Here is an 18,815-nt window from a genome sequence, read left to right on the forward strand (position 1 = left end):
CAAACACTGTTAAATTCCTCTTGTGTCAGGACTGTGATAGGGGAGTGGTTAGGCATGGCAGGGAGACTGCCTGTTTGGTATTCAGAAGCTGTACTGAATTGCTCCTTGTTTAAAGTTGCAGTCTGTTACTTTTACCAGACAGCTGTGTTTTGCTTTTTCTGCCTGTCACGTGTGTGGCATCAATAAGATTTTGATTTTATCTCAATGTCAATTTAACATTAAATGCCATTGACATGACAACACAAAGCACTGGCATCTTTATACCGGATTGGGCAAATCTTATAACTGAGCTGTGAACAGGAACACCTGTGGGAATCCCTGTATCTAAACTCTTCCCCACAAAAATTAGAGGTGTCTCAGGGAAAAAAGTTTTAATCAGACAGAGGGAAAAAAAAAGATCCCCTGAAATAGAAAACTGCAATTATGAAAGAATAACAGACATTTTCTAAAATAAAAATAATAAAGAAATAGCTGTCACATGTCAGTTGTGGCTACAACAAGCATACACTTAAATTTTTACATGCAGATCAGAACTACTGTTGTCTTCTACTCACAGGGAATTAAAGTCATCAAGCTTATGCTGTCATTTCCTCAGCACTGAGATATAAATGTTCACAGTGCTGTCTCTGACAGCAGTGTAGAGATACCGGATGTGGACACTTTACCTTATTCCTCCTAACATACTCTGAGGGAATGGCTTTATATAAACTTGTTTTGCCCAAAGTTGACAAGCTGCCTTCTTTGTTCCTCATTTTTCTTCTCCTCTAGTAGAGTCATGTTCAGCTACTGCTCAATTTACTATTTCATTGACTCCATATATACTTACCTTGCCAATTTCAGGCTAAAATATTCTCTGCTTTTCTGAAGTTGTTTCCTTAAATAAAATCATTGTAATTTTAGTTTTCACTCAAAATACTACTTAGTTTCTCAAAACAGTTAACATGAGAAAGAGTTCAGATGTTTTTGTGGTCTTTTCTAGTAAAAAAACACCTATACCTATCAGGATAAATCTATTTTCTTCAAAGCATCTTGTACTCGTGGATCAAAGAATAAGATAACCATAATTTCCAGCTTTCATTCAGTATCAGCTGAAGCAATTTCCTCTATAGACAATTTCATGGGAAATTTCTTCAGATTTCATTTAGAACTGGAATTCTATATAGATTTCCCTTTAATACCTGCTTATATTCTGATTTCTACAGTTTATACAAACATCTTAGATTCTGAGTTTATAAAATTCGGTTTTACTAAGGCATTAATGAGATTCTGAAAACAGAGACAAGTTTCTTTATCCACATTTCTGTCCTCATGGATCATTAGCTTTTTCTTCTATTGTATTTTTAAATGTAACATAATCTTCAGAATTTACTCTATCAAAAAGGATGGAAAGGTAGATGCACACAAATGAAATAACAGACTTTTATATTAGTCTTTTTAATAACACCCTGAAACGTTACTTCTTAATTTCAATAGCCTTAATAGGAAGTACTACAAAGACCAACAATTAAGGGCAGTTGATGATGCCTTGTGGGTAGCAAGAACTCGGCAATCAGATAGAAAGAAGCCTGAATTAATTAACCTGATTTATTAGACCATCATTTCTCCTATCTGTGTCTTATTATATTAATTATTGTTTCACTCATTCCAGCATATTTCTCATTTCCTTCAGTGATATCATATTTTAGCACATTTTTGAATTGTTTTAGTAATTTTAAAGTATCTGGCATTATAATTCAATCTGAAAAGTAAATCAATAAACTTCAGAGTAATCTTTCGGTTAATTCTGCTGTAAGCTGTAACTTTATTAATCCAAAAGGATTATTATAATTTTGTGTTTCATGTATTTACCAAATGAAAAATTGACGTATTTGTTTATTAACTGAATTGTACCTGCATCAAAAAATTCCCAATTCATCAAATAATTACTATAATTTCCTGGTATAGCTAAGATCTAAGATATTACTAGCATAGGACTTTCAGAAAAAGAATGTGAGTCAACACTGCGGCCAGTTTTCAAAGCACTGCAAAAGAATAATCTTCTGCTTGTATCAATTTATGAATGGTGAAAAGTCCCACACTGAGGGGTTTGGAAATAAGTGTTACAGTTGAAGGAAATCACCTGGCAAGACGTTCATTGTCTCAATTTTTATTATATTGAATTTGGCTTCCTGAAAATACATGTGAGAAGTAAAGTATTTGTTTGTATTTACAACTGGGGATTGTCTCATTTGAGACAAAGTAGAAAGAAAAGTCATCACAGATAAGCTTTTCAACATGAATAGCTGCAAACTGATTACATATGATAAAATAAATTTTATCCTTGGCAACCAAAATAACAAAAAGTAGAATGTTATGCAGATATAGGAAATTAAGTTTTGCCTCTCTACCCAGTATTAAAATTACAGTTAGAAGGTTATGTCAAATTCAGATACACTTCAGAAAATGTGAAAACACTTGGAAGAATAGAAAACAGAGTTTCAAAACTGTCTTAGACAAGCAGTCAGGAAAAAACCCTTGAAGTCATGAATTATTGTATCTTATCTTACACAGAAAAATACGGTGCAGGAGAGCAAATCTTGATGTGCAACAAAATTAAGCAATCATATACAGAAATTAGACAAAATTCTATTTTTAAGTAAAATTACATTTGTAAACAATAGGTGAAACTGATCACTGAAGCAGGATTTGAAAGGAACTGAATTGAGACCCTTGAAATCAGAGCCCTTTAAATACAATTGTTTTTAAAACAGATGTTTTGTTCCTTTTCTTTCAAATTAAAATTTCTACAGTTTCTCTAGGCAAATTGGAGTAGATTTCCCTAGTCCTTCTTCAGTGGATCTGTAAGGAAAAAAATCTAAAAGGTTATTCCACAGCTTGCTCCAAACCAAAGGGAAAACATCAGATATACTAAACTGAGCAATGGTTCCATTTCTATGCCACACTATGTTGGGGAGCTCTGCTCTGAAAGATTCAACATCAACTCATGGAAAGGACTGTATAAGACAATAAATTCAAAGAAAATGGAACTCGGAGATTTCTTGAAACCTGGAAAAATAGCTTTTTATGTGTATTGGAAACAAACTAGTTATCCCCAAAGTTATTCCCCACAAAAAACTCATTGTTTTGACAGCAAAATTAATTCAATTATTTCCATACAGTCTGTGGGATGAGTGCAGTGTTTGTAAAAACCTGTTGACTCCAGTCTGCTTCTGGTATACTCCACTCTGATCCTGACAAGCAGTCAGGCCACATTAAGAGTGTAAACCCAGGTACTCATTTTATAAAAATTCTCATTTGGACTATTTCTCTTTTATTTTTTCTTTCCTCTCTTCTCTTATCTTGTCTAAGTTGACTGCAGAGATTGAACTTTCCATTTTAAAACACTGAATTTCTGTACATTTTCTGCTTATATTTAACAACTAATATATTCAACACACATATGTCACAACCCCACTAATAAGTCTTAAAAATAATCATGCTTTCTAAGTTTAAAAACGCACAAATTTGCTTTCAACAGTGCTTTTAAATTACTAACACGTATCCAGTCATGTCGACAAGTACAGCTCGGTCTCTTAAATGCAGTATATTCTAGGAAATTACCCTCAACATTCAAAAAGAAATCACTACAGCTGAGAAATACACATTTCCCCACAAAGCAATCAATCAGATCATATTTATGAGCTACTTACTTGTGTAAGTCAGCTGAAATCCTTGGTCAGTATCAGATCCATTGGTATTAAACTCTATCCACATATGGTTAGAGGTGCTATTAAGAATAACTCCCATCATGTCATTTTTGGTGAAGACTCCAAGCGAGCGTGAAGAACTGTCTTTTCCATCATACACCTTGCAGAAATAGGAGCATGAAATTGGACATCAAATCTAAATATTTTGAAGATTTTCATTTATACAATAATTCCAAAGTTAGCAATGTATTGCAAATAATTTTTCCAAACCTTAATGTATCTATTTTCAGAGGTATATACCCCTGGGTTATATTCAGTGAAATCTTAAATATTCTGCCCCCTTCAAGATGTTTTAAAGTCTTTTCCTTTAAGTTTTGTGAGCTCATCTTGAAAGAAACCAATATTTATGTGCAATTCTATCTTCTGAGATTTCATAAGCTCAGATTGTTTTCCTGATTATTCACAAAGGCCAACAGAAGTATAAGTTCTGAATCCCCATTGAAGGTAAACTCTAACAGCCTACTCTGATCTCTCCTGTCTGGATATATGAACAGCAAAAATGAGATATTCAAGGCAATCTGTCATCTTTTATCTCAGGCTCTAAGCCTTCAGTAATTTTGGTTTTCTGTAGGATTTATCAAAGACTGATAAGTTTTCAAAAAGATGTGCGAGTCTGTTTCCAAACTAATTGTAGAGCTGTTCTTATTTACCATGTTTTTTTACTGAAAACTTCCGACAATATCAACCTATGTACTTTTTAAAATCCTAGAATTTTTAAGAATGCCTTCTGACTGTTCAAATACAGAAGAAGTACCAACTCTTGCTAAGAGGGTAATTTTTTTTTTTCTTGTTGCAAAACCTTGAAAGTCACAAAGCAAAAAAATAGCCTTCTTCAGTTTGTTTTTTTTTCTCAAGAAAAACTTGAAACGCTAATTTCTTCTTTAAATTAAATAAACTTCCACTACTTTCTCATAGGAAAGTAAGGAATATAAAGTGTGTAAATATACACCATACCTGAAATGTCATGTCAGTGCTTATGCAAAAGCAAGAAAGGAATTTGAACAGCTGGTTTCTGACAGGAAATGAAAGATACTTTGCCCTTATATCATGTGTCCTAGAGTGACTAGAAACAACCAGCACAAAAGCAACAGTTACAGTAAATATTTCAAGCACTGGATCTTCATCCCTCCACTTGCAGACCTTGTGGTGCAGTGCACATTTATACTGATTCCAGTGAGAAGCAGGAGTGACCCAGTTAACAACTCAAATTGCTACATCTGAGTCACAGCCAGTTCTTCCTAACTGAATGTCCTGTTAGATGTATTAACAGAATTTAGAAATGCTTCTTTTGAGATGACAGACCATTGTAACATTAGTAGGTGAGGATCAGCAATTAAAAGCAGTTCTATTTTTTTCTGTGGAGAAAATACCAGCATGCCATCCACAGGTAAATGTCTTGAAAGTATCATGTTCATCTCAAATGCCATTAACAAAATAAAATAATTTTAAAAATGCACAAAGACTTTTTAAGACAAAAGCATATGTTTACTTTTATAAACCTACACAGATATAAATGATTACCTACTGTAAAAGAAACTTTTGAAAAATTATTGATAGAAGAATACATTCAGTCTTTATTATTGATGCAAAGATTGTCTTATACCAAGGCACACAGATGAGATGTCTCAGAAGATACAATCCATTGTATTTAAGGTTCATGCTAGCAGTCACACATACTTAAGGTCCACCTCTTGGAAGAAATATACCTTTAAGATATGCTATGTATCTGAAAAATTACTTGCCAGCTTCTAACAATTGCCTTGGGACAGAATTACCAATCAATTTCATGAAAGGATTATGCTTTATTTATTAGAGCTGGTAATCTATTGTACAAGGTAAACAATCATTTGTTCCTCATAAGATTTATTTCTATAGATATATGAAATGGAATTTCCACTAACTGCCATTAATTAAAAATGCTGCCTATGTCTAAAAAGAGACTTTTATTCATCTCTAAAACAAAACAAAACAAAACAAACACAAAAAAAACTCCACAGCCAAAGATTACAGACATCTTGTTTCAACAATTTTCTACCTCACTGACTGTTAGAGATACTCTTCCGGCCTGAGTACTAACAAGTTAAATAATAGAATCCCTCAAGATTAATCCAGACCCAAATGAAAAGGGTGTTTCATGAAATTAAAGTTAAATATGAGAGATCCTGTGAAAACAGTTGTAAAAAAACCAAAACAAAACAAAAAACAAAAGAAAAAAACACAAAAAACCCCACACCAAACAAACAAACTAACAAACAACAACAACAAACCAACAAAAAAGGCTGGTACAATTTGTGGTGACACTTGTCCATCTGTTCACATTTCAGATGTAAGCAAGTACATATCTGCTCCAATAAGTGGAACGTTGTTAGTGAACAAATACAAGCCCTGTATCTCCCTTGTCTTCACTGGAAAGTTAGTTGAACCATCCTAGGAAAGAAAATGCTTTTTTACCAGTGATTGTGATACTAATTAATGTGGGCCAAGGATCATTCCCAGTAGATCCCAGGATCATTCCCAGCTTGTGTACAATCATTGTGATATGTCATATGCCACTGATTCCAGAAGGACAGCATATATTTAATAAAGTAGTCTAGACTATTTATCACTATTGATTCATATTAAGTACATACATTTAATACATTTAGGAGAACTCATTTGAAATATAATTTGCATGCTGCAATTACAATTCTCTCAGTCATGAAGAAAAAAGAAGGTCTATTTGGCAAAAAAGATGAAAAACAGAATATTACATCCTGCTTTTCCTCTTACCTCTGACAAAGTCACTGCAGTTGCATTATAAAGATTCTGGCAAAGGTAGCCACTTTAAAGAGTTATGAATCTTCAAGTGGCAGTTAAAACAGGGAGACCAGGAAGATGAAGTGTTAGTGAGTGAGAAAGGATAAGCTCTAAAATAGAGATAATCCAAGTGTTCACTTTTGTCGTATGTCCTTTCAAATGGTGAAACTGCTCTATTTTACTTGAATTTAAATTTCTATCCCACTCATTCAAGTTCAAATTTTGTCACAGCTATAGAATGCTTTGCCCACAAATTACAGACATTAACCTGTATACATTCTTCTTGAAAGTAATAGTTTTAACCCTTCCTCATGCACTAGTCTTATTGATGCCAGAAATACTCTAGCAAATTGTATGCCATTCTATACACTCTACAGCTTTAATATCCAGCCTCAGTATTTCCACTTGAATACTGAGCTGATATATAGAGCTGAAGATTAGTTTATATTTTCAAAGCAAGTAAAATATGATAGAGCAGGAGTCAAGCTGCCACGACTTGATTGTCTACACAGTATTTATTATCAGTACATCCCTGGAACACATTCAATGCAGCCTTACTAACACCTTCACAAATCTTCCCTGAGAAAGCATTAGTGCAGGAGCTGCATAGGCCAGGGACTCTTTCTGAGACACAGTTCCAGTGAGCCATCTTATTCTGCAAGATGTGAGAGTTTAACATCACAGGTGTAGTCACACTGCAGAAGCTGGTCTTGGGGTCAGTGGGGAATGATCACAGCATTGTCTGGAGCTGTGTTTAATGTTAATTTAGTTAACGCATTCAGAGATGCCTCTATTTCCCTATTTTTGAGGAACTGAAAGTGTTTCTTTTTCTTGCTAGAGATACTCTTCCGGCCTGAGTACTAACAAGTTAAATAATAGAATCCCTCAAGATTAATCCAGACCCAATTGAAAAGGGTGTTTCATGAAATTAAAATTAGATATGAGACCTCCTGTGAAAACAGTTGTAAAAAAACCAAAACAAAACAAAAAACAAAACAAAACAAAAAACCACAAAAACCCCCCAACACCAAACAAACAAACAAACAGACAGGGTTAAAATATGCAAACAAAAGGAGGTGACAGTGCTACAGCTATTCATGAGAAGAAATGCTCCAGTAATATTGTTAATGTATCTGCACCTTCTGTGGGAATGTGCAACACTCACCTGAGTGCTGGCTAGAGTTTCTTAATGTTTCTCATTCTGACAGTAAAAAGAAATTACTTGCAACTAAACTTACCAAATTTCCTTAACTTCAGAGATTTTGTAGCATAAAATCATCCCAAAGGGACACACTTTTAAAATGTTCCTTTGGAAGCTGGGCAGGCAAGGCCTAAATAGTTTGCTGAGATTGCTAACATTCTGAAATCCTTACACTCCATCCTCATGGAGTTCGTAGTGATCTTACCTCAAACAGTAACATGATACGCTTTGTCTGACACTCCTGGTGGGCTGATCTTGGGATTATGATGTTATTACTACAGGCTTTTATTTGCCCTCTTTATCACGCCCTATTGTGCAGCATTTTTTGCCCTTCTTTACCTACGTTGTGCCCCTGCCCTGCCTGTGGCTCAGCCGCGCCCTGCGGTGGGCAGTTGGATCTGCCTGGAACCAGCTGTGTCTGCCTGGAACCGGCCGTGTCTGGCTGGAACCGGCTGTGTCCACCTGGAACCGGCCGTGTCTGGCTGGAACCGGCTGTGTCCAGCTGGAACTGGCTGTGTCTGGCTGGAACCGGCTGTGTCCAGCTGGAACCGGCCGTGTCCAGCTGGAACTGGCTGTGTCTGGCTGGAACTGGCTGTGTCCACCTGGAACCGGCCGTGTCTGGCTGGAACCGGCTGTGTCCAGCTGGAACCGGCCGTGTCTGGCTGGAACCGGCCGTGTCTGGCTGGAACCGGCCGTGTCCAGCTGGAACTGGCTGTGTCTGGCTGGAACCGGCTGTGTCCAGCTGGAACCGGCTGTGTCTGGCTGGAACCGGCTGTGTCTGGCTGGAACCGGCTGTGTCTGTCTGGAACCGGCTGTTTCCGGCTGGAACCGGCTGTGTCCAGCTGGAACCGGCTGTGTCCGGCTGGAACCGGCCGTGTCTGGCTGGGGCAGCCTCAGCCACCCCTCACAAAACCCCCACAGTTCCCACAGCTGCCGGGGCCTGGGCACCCACACCCAATGCAACATTATGTACATACTGATTTTTCTTGTAAAACAGAGTAAGATACTGAGCTGGGAAAATGCCCTGTATTTTTCAGCACAAGGTCTATAAATATTCTTAAGCTTAGCATATCCCTTGCAAGCTGCCAGCAAGGCAGTCTTGCAGCTTCCTTCTGTGCAGTGCAAGATAGAAGCCTGGGGTTTATAACTCATTTTGCTCATATTTTAGGTGCAGATAGGAAGGAAAGCAAGCTCTGAAGTCCACAGCCCTGCCAAAGTGCTGATTCCAATGGAAATGTGTAAAAGGACATCCTGGCATGGGAATAGAGAGCAAAAAGACCATTTTCATAAATGCAGGTAATAGCAAGACCTTAACTGGTGAAGGAGAGCCTAATTGTGTAAATGGAAGTTGTGCTGTGCCATGGACTCAAAACCAGAGAACAATCCTTGCAGTTCAGACAGCACCACAATTTTGCCTTTGCTTCCTTTGGATCCTCTGAAGTATTGTGCTAAAAGATCTATAAAAGAAGAAAATATCTAACAGATTGCTCAGAAGAGCTTTGTCTCAGGCAAATCTTCCTTGTATCTCTGGGGAATATTGCTAAGTATGCTGGACATTACTCATGAGATGTTCTGAATGATAACTGAGTTTCTTGAATGTTTCTTTGGGGTTTTCTAAGGGATGTTTTGTTGCAGATTTTTAAGTAGTTTATTAAATTATTTATAAACCAGATATCTGCAAAGCTTCTGGGAGACTTATGTACCACATTCAAGCAACTCAGTGGGGAATTAAGTTCTTTATCCTCTGCTGCATCTCTTCAGAGCAAAAATACTTTTGGGGTTCTGCACTGTCAGACTATGGATAATGGGAGCAAAGGACAATAAAGACCACATAATTTGTCCACCGACTCATTTCCATATGATTTAAAAGCAAAACCAAGGTCTTGCTGTGTTTTATACATTGTAGCATTTATTATCAATGTTTTTGTGGGTAAAGACGGAAAAAATGTTGTTCTTCTGATTGTAACTTTCTAATCTATAAACTAAACTATAAGTTTTGCTTATTTCATGGTCAAAGGTCAGACTGTACTTATTGAAAAGAACATATATAATAACAAAGATATCAATTTCTATATTAAAATGAAGATTTTTTTTCCTCCCCACATTCATCCCATCTGTAAATGCCTTCTTTTTGCAGGAATTGAATTGTCACACTTCGTTACATAAGAAAGCTCTTAAGATGATGAAATGGATAAAAGTGGAGCCACCAATACTTGATCCATAACAATTCTATCTTTAAACTCTTTTTGTGAGAAGCACTCAGTGCAAATTTAAAAAATCAAGTTTGAAATTAGGCAGCAATTTTTAAAATGTAAATGGTTTGCTGGATATATCCAGAAAGGAAGTCTGAATTCTGAATACTTTGTGATTTTAAGTATTAATTAACTGAAAATTTGGAGATACAAATTTGAAAGACTAACTTAATGTATGGTCAGCACTTCAGATGAATATCAGTATTTTCAGTACCTACAAGAATGAAACAGCTGCTTTTAGGAAAAGGCAACTTATTGCCATGATGTAGAAAAGTACATGCTCAAAATCTATATATATTTAGGCTGTGTTCAAAGGTTACCTGCAATGTAAATAAATAAAACCATCTTCTAGAACTACAGTTTAAGTCAATGTTGCAATGTTCGTTTCCGTTTAGGGAAAACAAAAAAACAAAAATCCCTGTGCTACACTTATAATTATTGAGCAAAGAGAAAGAAATACTAGGTATTCAAAATCCAAGTTCAAATTTTAGGTTTCCTCACAAGATTTAAACCACTCTATACATTCTAATACTTCTAGAAATGTAGAATGTCTACAATGTCTCCTATAGTTTCTTTGAATCTAGTATAAATCATTGATTCTAGTATAAATGTATAGATGCTATCCACCTGGAATTTATTATTTTCTGTCAGAAAGTGGAATGAAAATAAAGGTAATTGGCATTGGAAACATATTTATTCATGCAATGTGAATATTTAGCATAGAAAGCAAAATGATTTTTCCTTATTACCTTAACAGTATCTCCCTCATGCAGCTGAAAGCTCCTGGCTCTAAGATGGATCCCTTTTCCAGCCTCAGTTTCAATTTTATAGATACATTCATGGTTGTTGTCATAATTAGATGGAAAATTTGGAGACAACAATGTTCCTTCATTTCCAGAGACAGTTGCTCCACATTCAGCTAAAGAAAATAGACACATTAAAACAAAAGAAGTGAATTATCCAATTCAAGAAAATATGAGTTATTAGCAATAATACTTAGACTCTATAAAATCTCTAACAAGCTGTCTAGGAAAAGTATATTTCTAACAGGTCTCATCTGTAGGACCAACTCCTAGAAACCCTATCAAAGTTGCCATCTCCTGCAATTCACTGGGTCTGTTTATTATGTGCACTTACATGCTTTTACCTCCAATTTATCCCCGGGCCCTCCCATCAGATTAATCAATAATGCAAGTTAGCCTGGATACAGTAAAAATTTATTGAAATATAGTTATTGTGGTAACATTTCAAATAAACATAATATTGATTTTACCTCTGTATTCAGCTTTACAAATAAGTATCAAAAAAACCAGACAATAAGCTGCCAAAAAAACGAAGAAAAAAACCCCCAAACAAACCAACTGAAACAAAAAACAGTCTGGTATTAAATCAAGAACAGTCCAACATATTTTCTCTACTTGGAACAAAACCAAACCAAACAAACCAAAAAGAAACAAACCAAAAACTCCCAAACCAAAAACACCAACATTTATTGACATCAGTCAGTGCCAAGGAGACAGATCCTTTCCTTTCTGGGTAAAGAATAGGTGAGTCTTATTCACAGCCATCTGTAATAATCATCTATTGACACTGTCATTAGAGATTTCTTGTTGTAGCTCCCCAGTAAAGAAAATAATAAAGAGCAGGAAGAGTGGTATGTTCCAGACCATGGACTCTATTTGAATTCTGAATAAAGACTAATAAAATTATTCCAAATATGCAACATAAATTCCATCACACAGATGAAAACATCCACACAGACAGCAAATAATATTGGTGTACTGTTCAAACAGATATTAAAACCACTTAAAAATACCTAAAAACCCTTTATAAAATCCACAGTAACATTAACATACCAACTATTAGTCTTCAACTTCTTTTTAGGTGCATGAGATTGAGATTGATATTGATATCTCATTTTCCAGTCTATGGATAAAATATACTGCGTTTTTTTACCTTAACATCATTAGACCTATTCAGAGTTTTGTAAAAACATAACAGATATAATCATCATCATCATCATCATCATCATCATCATCATCAATAATGTATAATTGTAAAACAACGGATATGCCCTATCAAAGAAGCGATAGGTTTAGAAAAAAAATCAGTATCTTTTCTAAAAATGTTTAACAGATTTTTAGGGTTCTTAGGATGTTAAAACATTTATTTGAGGAAGTATATGTGTGGGAATGAAGTTTTGGGTAATTCTCTATATAGCTTAAAAATCATATGTGCAAGAAATTTTGAAAATGCATTGTAAAGATAAACCAGCAAATATATCAGAAAATAATTGATATAAACATATTCAAGAAGAAATGTATGATTTATATTTGCAAGTAAGCTGCCTAAACATTTTTGTATTTACATTTCTGAGGCCTTCACAGATATCAGATTTATGTGCCTCTTGCTTTTGAAAAGTATAAAACAAGTGTATTTTTTACTTGTCCCCTACAATAAATCTGAAGAAAGAAAGAGAGTAAGAAGAAGGAGAGGGAAGCAGGGATGGATGCAGGGAAGGGGGAAGGCGGGAAGTAAAGATGAAAAGGAAAAGAAAGGAAGGGGGAATGAGACAGTTACAGTCTTACCTGGAGCCCTACTTCTACTCTGCATTTGGGATCTCCTTAGGCAAAATGAAAAAGGAAATCACCAATAAACTGGCTCAGGATCTTTATCTAGCATTTTTAGTTAGTGTTCATTCCCTATTTTAAAGCAGAAGTTCCCTCTACTAGAGAGTGAGCTACTCTCTAGTAGAGCTACTCTCTAGAGTATTCTCTGCTTAGCTTCAGTTTTGAGCTAGATTATACTTAGCAGGAGAAGGGTGTTGGGGAATAAGAACCTCTGCCACCAAACTTCAGATTGATGAACTCTTTATTTGTTAGGCAAAGTAAGATGCATAAGGTATTTCTAACATGTTTAAAGTCACCTTATATTGTCTAAATGTTTCAAAGAACGGTAGTACACGGAGAAACTAGATTTTTATTTTGATACTTCTTTGGTAAAGCATGTCAAGTATGTGATACCTATTACATATGGCTACATATATACATTTCTCTGTACCTATTGGTGTGTACATATCCATATGTAGCTTTTTGTCTTGGATTTTAGGAAAATGGTAGAACTGATTAAGTTTATAAAATGTAATTCAAAGAAATGCCAACATAAATGCCACATTAATGAGAAAAATTTATAACACCAGTACTGTACACAAGCCTTCTGCAAACTAGTGTTCGCCAAGGTAAAGATGCATGCAAAAAACCAACAGTCCCTTAGCCTGCTTTAGTATCTTATCTTCCTCCTTTAAAGAACTAGAAATACACAAGTACAATGTTGAAGAGAAGTATGGAAGCAAAGGGTATTTTTCACTTAATGTTCATGCAATATTCTACATTTTGTTTCAGTGAGTGAATGTAAACCACTAAGACTTGTGCAGTTATAGAGAAAGTGTACAATGAGCTTTCCAAAATCTAGAACTGGACACATTTCTTGCTCCAATAAGTCTATGTTCCCAAGTTCAGAGCCATGGTAATTTTAAATCTGTGAATAAAAGTACTGACATATAAGATCAGGATAATGAGAGTTACAAACTAAAGTTAAAATACTACTACCCTTCTCAAGGATACACCTTTATGCAAGAAGCAGATGTATTCTAACATGAACAATTTACTAAACTTCAATTACATGGCAAAGTTCTCTGAACTCAAGTTGGCACTCATATACCTCCTAACCGTGATATAAAAGCATATTCTGTTTTCAGTGCATGTTACTCCTTCTCAAATCCCTTGCATATAACTGACAGCTATGCAGTTTCATCAGACCCCATCATTCCCCATTATCATGACAAAGACTTGCTCATGTCATCTGGCCAGTCAAATTTCCTTCCTTGTCTTGTGTCAGTCAGCAAATCACTAAACACAAACCCCAGGAAAAGGCTTCCAAAGGAAATTAAGCCCTGCTTTGTAACTTCCTCAATTTATACAAAACCTGTCACATCTCAGGTTAAAGTTTTCTAGCTGCATTTTGCTAATCTTAGGCTATCAAGTCAAGGCCATGTTTAATTATCTCTCTTGACGTCTTGACCTGACTTTTTTCAGATATTGTCCTCACCCATGGAAATTTTTTTTTCTCCATACTGTTGCAGCTTCTAAGTGTGCTAATGACTGAAATCTCTGCCATTTGTGAGCAATGCCCAGATATAAAGTGGACCTAATGCCCTAAGGACTTCAATTGAATATTTTTCTAACTGTTCCTGCACACTGCAGTCCAGAACTTCATGACCATGCTTCCCATAATTATGAACTAGAAACTCAAAAAGAACAGCCATGGAATGTAATACTGACTCTAGCCTTGGCAGCAGGAAAACTGTAAGCAGTCAAAGGCATGTCTCCACTTCAAGGTCCTAATATTTTACTGAGTGTTATGGGAAATGTCATGTTTTTTCTTTAAAAATATTCACACTAGCTGATACTGCTGCTACTTTTTCGTATCATAATTAACATGCACAGCCAGGATGTGTGACACACCTAAAATTCAATTCACTTTGCCTCTAGGGATTTGAACATGCATCTCCTATGACTTCTGCCTCACACAGAGATTTGAAAATCAGTCACAAAGTGAAGAAATGTTTACTAATCTCTTTAGCACAGTGGGAAGGGCATTAAATAGTGGAGAAGGAATACTGCTTCTAAGCAACTTATACATTAAACAGTTGAGAAATAAAATTCTGGAGTAACTCATCAACATTCACTGTTACCTTGTGAGTATCAAACTACCAGACAGGACAAATATAATCATGTTCACTTCCATTTCCTCACCTCCAATTAATCTTTAATTCCTTATGCAAAATTAAACAAAAGCCTTTGGCCACATTAACACAATTCTTCTAGCAATTATCAGATACACTTTAAAATTCTTTTACAGAAGCAAAGAAAATGAAGCCACACCCCTTATACTCTTGATGAGAGATCAAGCCATGCCAGTTTTGTGTAAAGAAGGGATATGGCTTGTCCACCTATGGTAACTGAAAAACAAAGCACTGCCAGTCTTGAGAGATGTCATGCAACTTTACCTATCTAGCACAGACGTTCTGTGAGTAACTACTGATTTTAGAATCTCTAGCAGAAAAATACTGTCATATTATCTTGAAAGAGCTCTTAGTTCTTGACTGCAGAGGCCACTTCCTTACTTCAATGCCTTCCAGATACCTACTTAGTTCCAGAAACCTGCTTTCATCATGACAACGTGAACTGACTCCCCGACCCAAAAAGATGAAGATTTCTCACTCCCCCACATGAGAATAAACATCTTGTATGTGATTGTAATTTCATTTATTAACAGCAGTTCACTGAATATTACTCATACACACCCTTTCTTCAATAAAAATCAACTATATCTGTATTAGTATCTACAAATCTTATATTATGCAAACCATGGCAGGTATGGAATTTGCCAGGAGAAATAATCTTTATTAATCTTAAATTAATTACTGTTGATATTCTGTCTCCATATTTTGATCCAAAACTTTGTGTTGGAAATACCAGGGTGAATTTAGGTGAACAGGTAATCTATAATATACCCATTGAAGATGCTCTATGTAAATAGTATTTTCAAGACTAGCTCCTCAAGCTGTAGCTATTAAAGAATATGAATATATTTCACAATGCTCTCTATGTGATATGCTTTGCTTAGTATAGTGTAGGTACAAGTAAAGAACTTAAAATCTGCATATAATACCTAAAAATTGCTACAAAAAGTAAAAAGATGTAGCACTGAAATACATATTAGGATGTAATAGAGATCCCTTCTCTATTTTGGTTGTCTCCCTATCCTTTGTTTCTGCATCAATCTATTTCACTTTTCAAAATACAAAATACACTGATTCAAAGTTCTAGGTTTTTTACTATCAATATGGTCAGTGACACCTAAATCCACTGTGTAGATTAAAATGTTTTGAGTTCAAGGGGTAGAGGGAGGGAGGGAAGGAAGGGTGGAAAGAAGGGCAGAAGGAAGGGCGGAAGGAAGGGCGGAAGGAAGGGCGGAAGGAAGGAAGGAAGGGCGGAAGGAAGGAAGGAAGGGCGGAAGGAAGGGCGGAAGGAAGGAAGGAAGGAAGGGCGGAAGGAAGGGCGGAAGGAAGGGCGGAAGGGCAGAAGGAAGGAAGGAAGGAAGGGCGGAAGGGCAGAAGGAAGGAAGGAAGGGCAGAAGGAAGGAAGGGCAGAAGGAAGGAAGGGCAGAAGGAAGGAAGGAAGGGCAGAAGGGCGGAAGGGCGGAAGGAAGGAAGGGCGGAAGGAAGGAAGGGCGGAAGGAAGGAAGGAAGGGCGGAAGGAAGGAAGGAAGGAAGGGCGGAAGGAAGGGCGGAAGGAAGGGCGGAAGGAAGGGCGGAAGGAAGGGCGGAAGGCAGGAAGGCAGGAAGGCAGGAAGGCAGGAAGGCAGGAAGGCAGGAAGGCAGGAAGGCAGGAAGGCAGGAAGGAAGGAAGGAAGGAAGGAAGGAAGGAAGGAAGGAAGGAAGGAAGGAAGGAAGGAAGGAAGGAAGGAAGGAAGGAAGGAAGGAAGGAAGGAAGGAAGGAAGGAAGGAAGGAAGGAAGGAAGGAAGGAAGGAAGGAAGGAAGGAAGGAAGGAAGGAAAAATTGAAATAGCACCTACAGTGTTCCAACAAGATCTGTAAAATTAAAAGGTTGTTTTCATATTAAAACACATCTAAATCACTTGTTACATAGTTTAAACTAGCACATAGTAAATAAAATTTTCTCTGTAAATATCTACTGCTTACATGGATCCAATTCAGATTCTTCACCTCCAAAATCTGCCAAACTATGCAAGTCTGCCAAAATACAGCATTCAAAAGACAAGGTCCTTGAACACATCCCCTTTATAAAGAAAAAAACCCTGTACGGTACTGCCTGTATGTTTCAAAAGTTGGAAAGCATACAAAAGCAAATTAATTTAATTTACAATTATAACATTCAAATCTTTTGTGCTTTTAAAAGTTTATTTATTTATTAAAAAATCAGAAGTTTCCACCTTAAAATTCAAAAGGTAGATTCACATTGACTGTATGTTTCCACACATAAAAGATTTTAGAGGAGGAACTACGTGCTTTAATTTCAGGACAATTTCCAAGTTGTTTGTTATAACCTTGGTAAGAATTGCTGGAGACTAAAAAATGCTCCTTTATCAAACTGTTCTTTTATTCCCTTTCAGAGATAGTAAACTGTCTGGAACAAATACTTGACCCCATTCTTTGTTCTTTTGCTTAATAAAGTCATTTAAATTCTATCTAAATAAGTAACTTCTTTCTTTCTTTCATTGTCTCACTTGAAATTGGATAAAAGGAAACTGCAGAGGGTAGATCTTTTGAAGTTCATCAAACACTTCCTGAATATGAGCACAAACTATAAAACAAACAAAATTCAGGGATTTTTGAAATGCTTTGAAAAACAGTTCATGTAAGATATAACAATAACGTTGTTTAATGGAAAAGTTTACTTTATTACTTTTTCTTCCATACATCTTGATAAAAGGTTGGACAGAATTTTAAGCAGATCTCCAAAACAGAGATCAAATAAAAGTAGTATGTTGTCAGTTTAAAGGCTTCTCTGACACAAAGCACTCGACTGATTGCAGAATACCTTTGCTGTATTTACAAAATTGTGCAGCAGTTCATGAAGTATGAGGAGAAGCTGAGCTCAGATATTCTTTATGTTTCTGTGGGACAATATTATTATCCGGTAGAATGATTATGCAACATTAATAAATGAGCAAAGGGGATCACGGATAAAGCATCCTATGCTCTGCCTTCAAATAATTGCAAAAACTTAGGGTTCCCCCACAGTCAGTGAGGAGTCTCTGAAGATGAGCATATGACTTCTGCAGGGCAGACACAGCACATGACTGGACTTAAGCATGGATTCATGCACAAACTCTAATACAGTGCTAGGAGCTGAAGCTTCCTGTTAACTGGAACGCTGCATCAAACTGAGGTGCACGTGGAGTTTCCACTGCATAATGTCTGAGTCTGTATTGTCCCTCATCTCCAATTCTGCAGCCTGCCCTCCCCTTGAGGGTGCACCTGTAACTTTTCATCTACACACTGCCAGGTGGCTGCAGCATTACCTTCACCCTGGTTTCACAAGTGCTGTTGTTCTCACCTGGCTCTACTGAATTCAGAAACAATGTTACACTGGGTTTCCTTAAAAAGTGATTGCCATCAATTTTTAAATCACGCTGTTCTCATCCCACTTCTCATTCTTTTGCCTTGTAATTTTAGCCTGTAACTCTACACAGAAATCACATCACTCCAGACCTGGTAGTATTCAGCCTGTAACTTCATACTTGAATAGAACCTTGTAGACAATGAGCAGTTAATTAATATTTTAATGCACAATAAATATTACATAAGAAAATATATGCACAAATATATCGTGTTGAATACTATTTAGTCTGCAACATCCACACTTGATCCAGTTGATGTAAACAGAATAATAAGCTACCAATGAGGATCTTGAGAAGGTCTGCATGAAAAATATAACTGTACCAGGGAGCAAGCAAGAAAATATTGACTTTTTTCTCATGACTATTATCATTATTACTGTCACCACTACCTTTACTGAAGAGAATTTTTTGTCTGAGGATCCTTTCCTTCCTCTTACCAGCTGGTCCCTGGCGAGTGGCATTCCCTGTTTTTTCTCTCTCTTCTGTTTGTTTGCTTCTCTGAGATAGGTTTCAAGTAAAGTTAGGTCATCGGCTGTGGACTGCACTACTAAAGCATCTTCATGTCAGCCTCTCTTAATATTCTTTAAGCAATACCCGTATGATGGCGGTGAG

General features: G+C 36.4%; 1 protein-coding gene across 1 annotated transcript in view; it reads right to left on the reverse strand.

The window, feature by feature from the left end:
- CSMD1 (CUB and Sushi multiple domains 1) overlaps positions 1 to 18,815 on the reverse strand; it is a 1,074,318-nt gene that overhangs the window by 200,646 nt on the left and 854,857 nt on the right. The window contains exons 22-23 of the mRNA XM_063389341.1: positions 10,745 to 10,914; positions 3,690 to 3,846 (exon numbers count right to left, since the gene is read on the reverse strand). Of these exons, the coding sequence (XP_063245411.1) occupies positions 3,690 to 3,846; positions 10,745 to 10,914 (327 nt within the window). The remainder of the gene's footprint in view (positions 1 to 3,689; positions 3,847 to 10,744; positions 10,915 to 18,815) is intronic.

This window comes from Prinia subflava, chromosome 2, assembly GCF_021018805.1.
Source record: "Prinia subflava isolate CZ2003 ecotype Zambia chromosome 2, Cam_Psub_1.2, whole genome shotgun sequence".
NCBI lineage: Eukaryota > Metazoa > Chordata > Aves > Passeriformes > Cisticolidae > Prinia > Prinia subflava.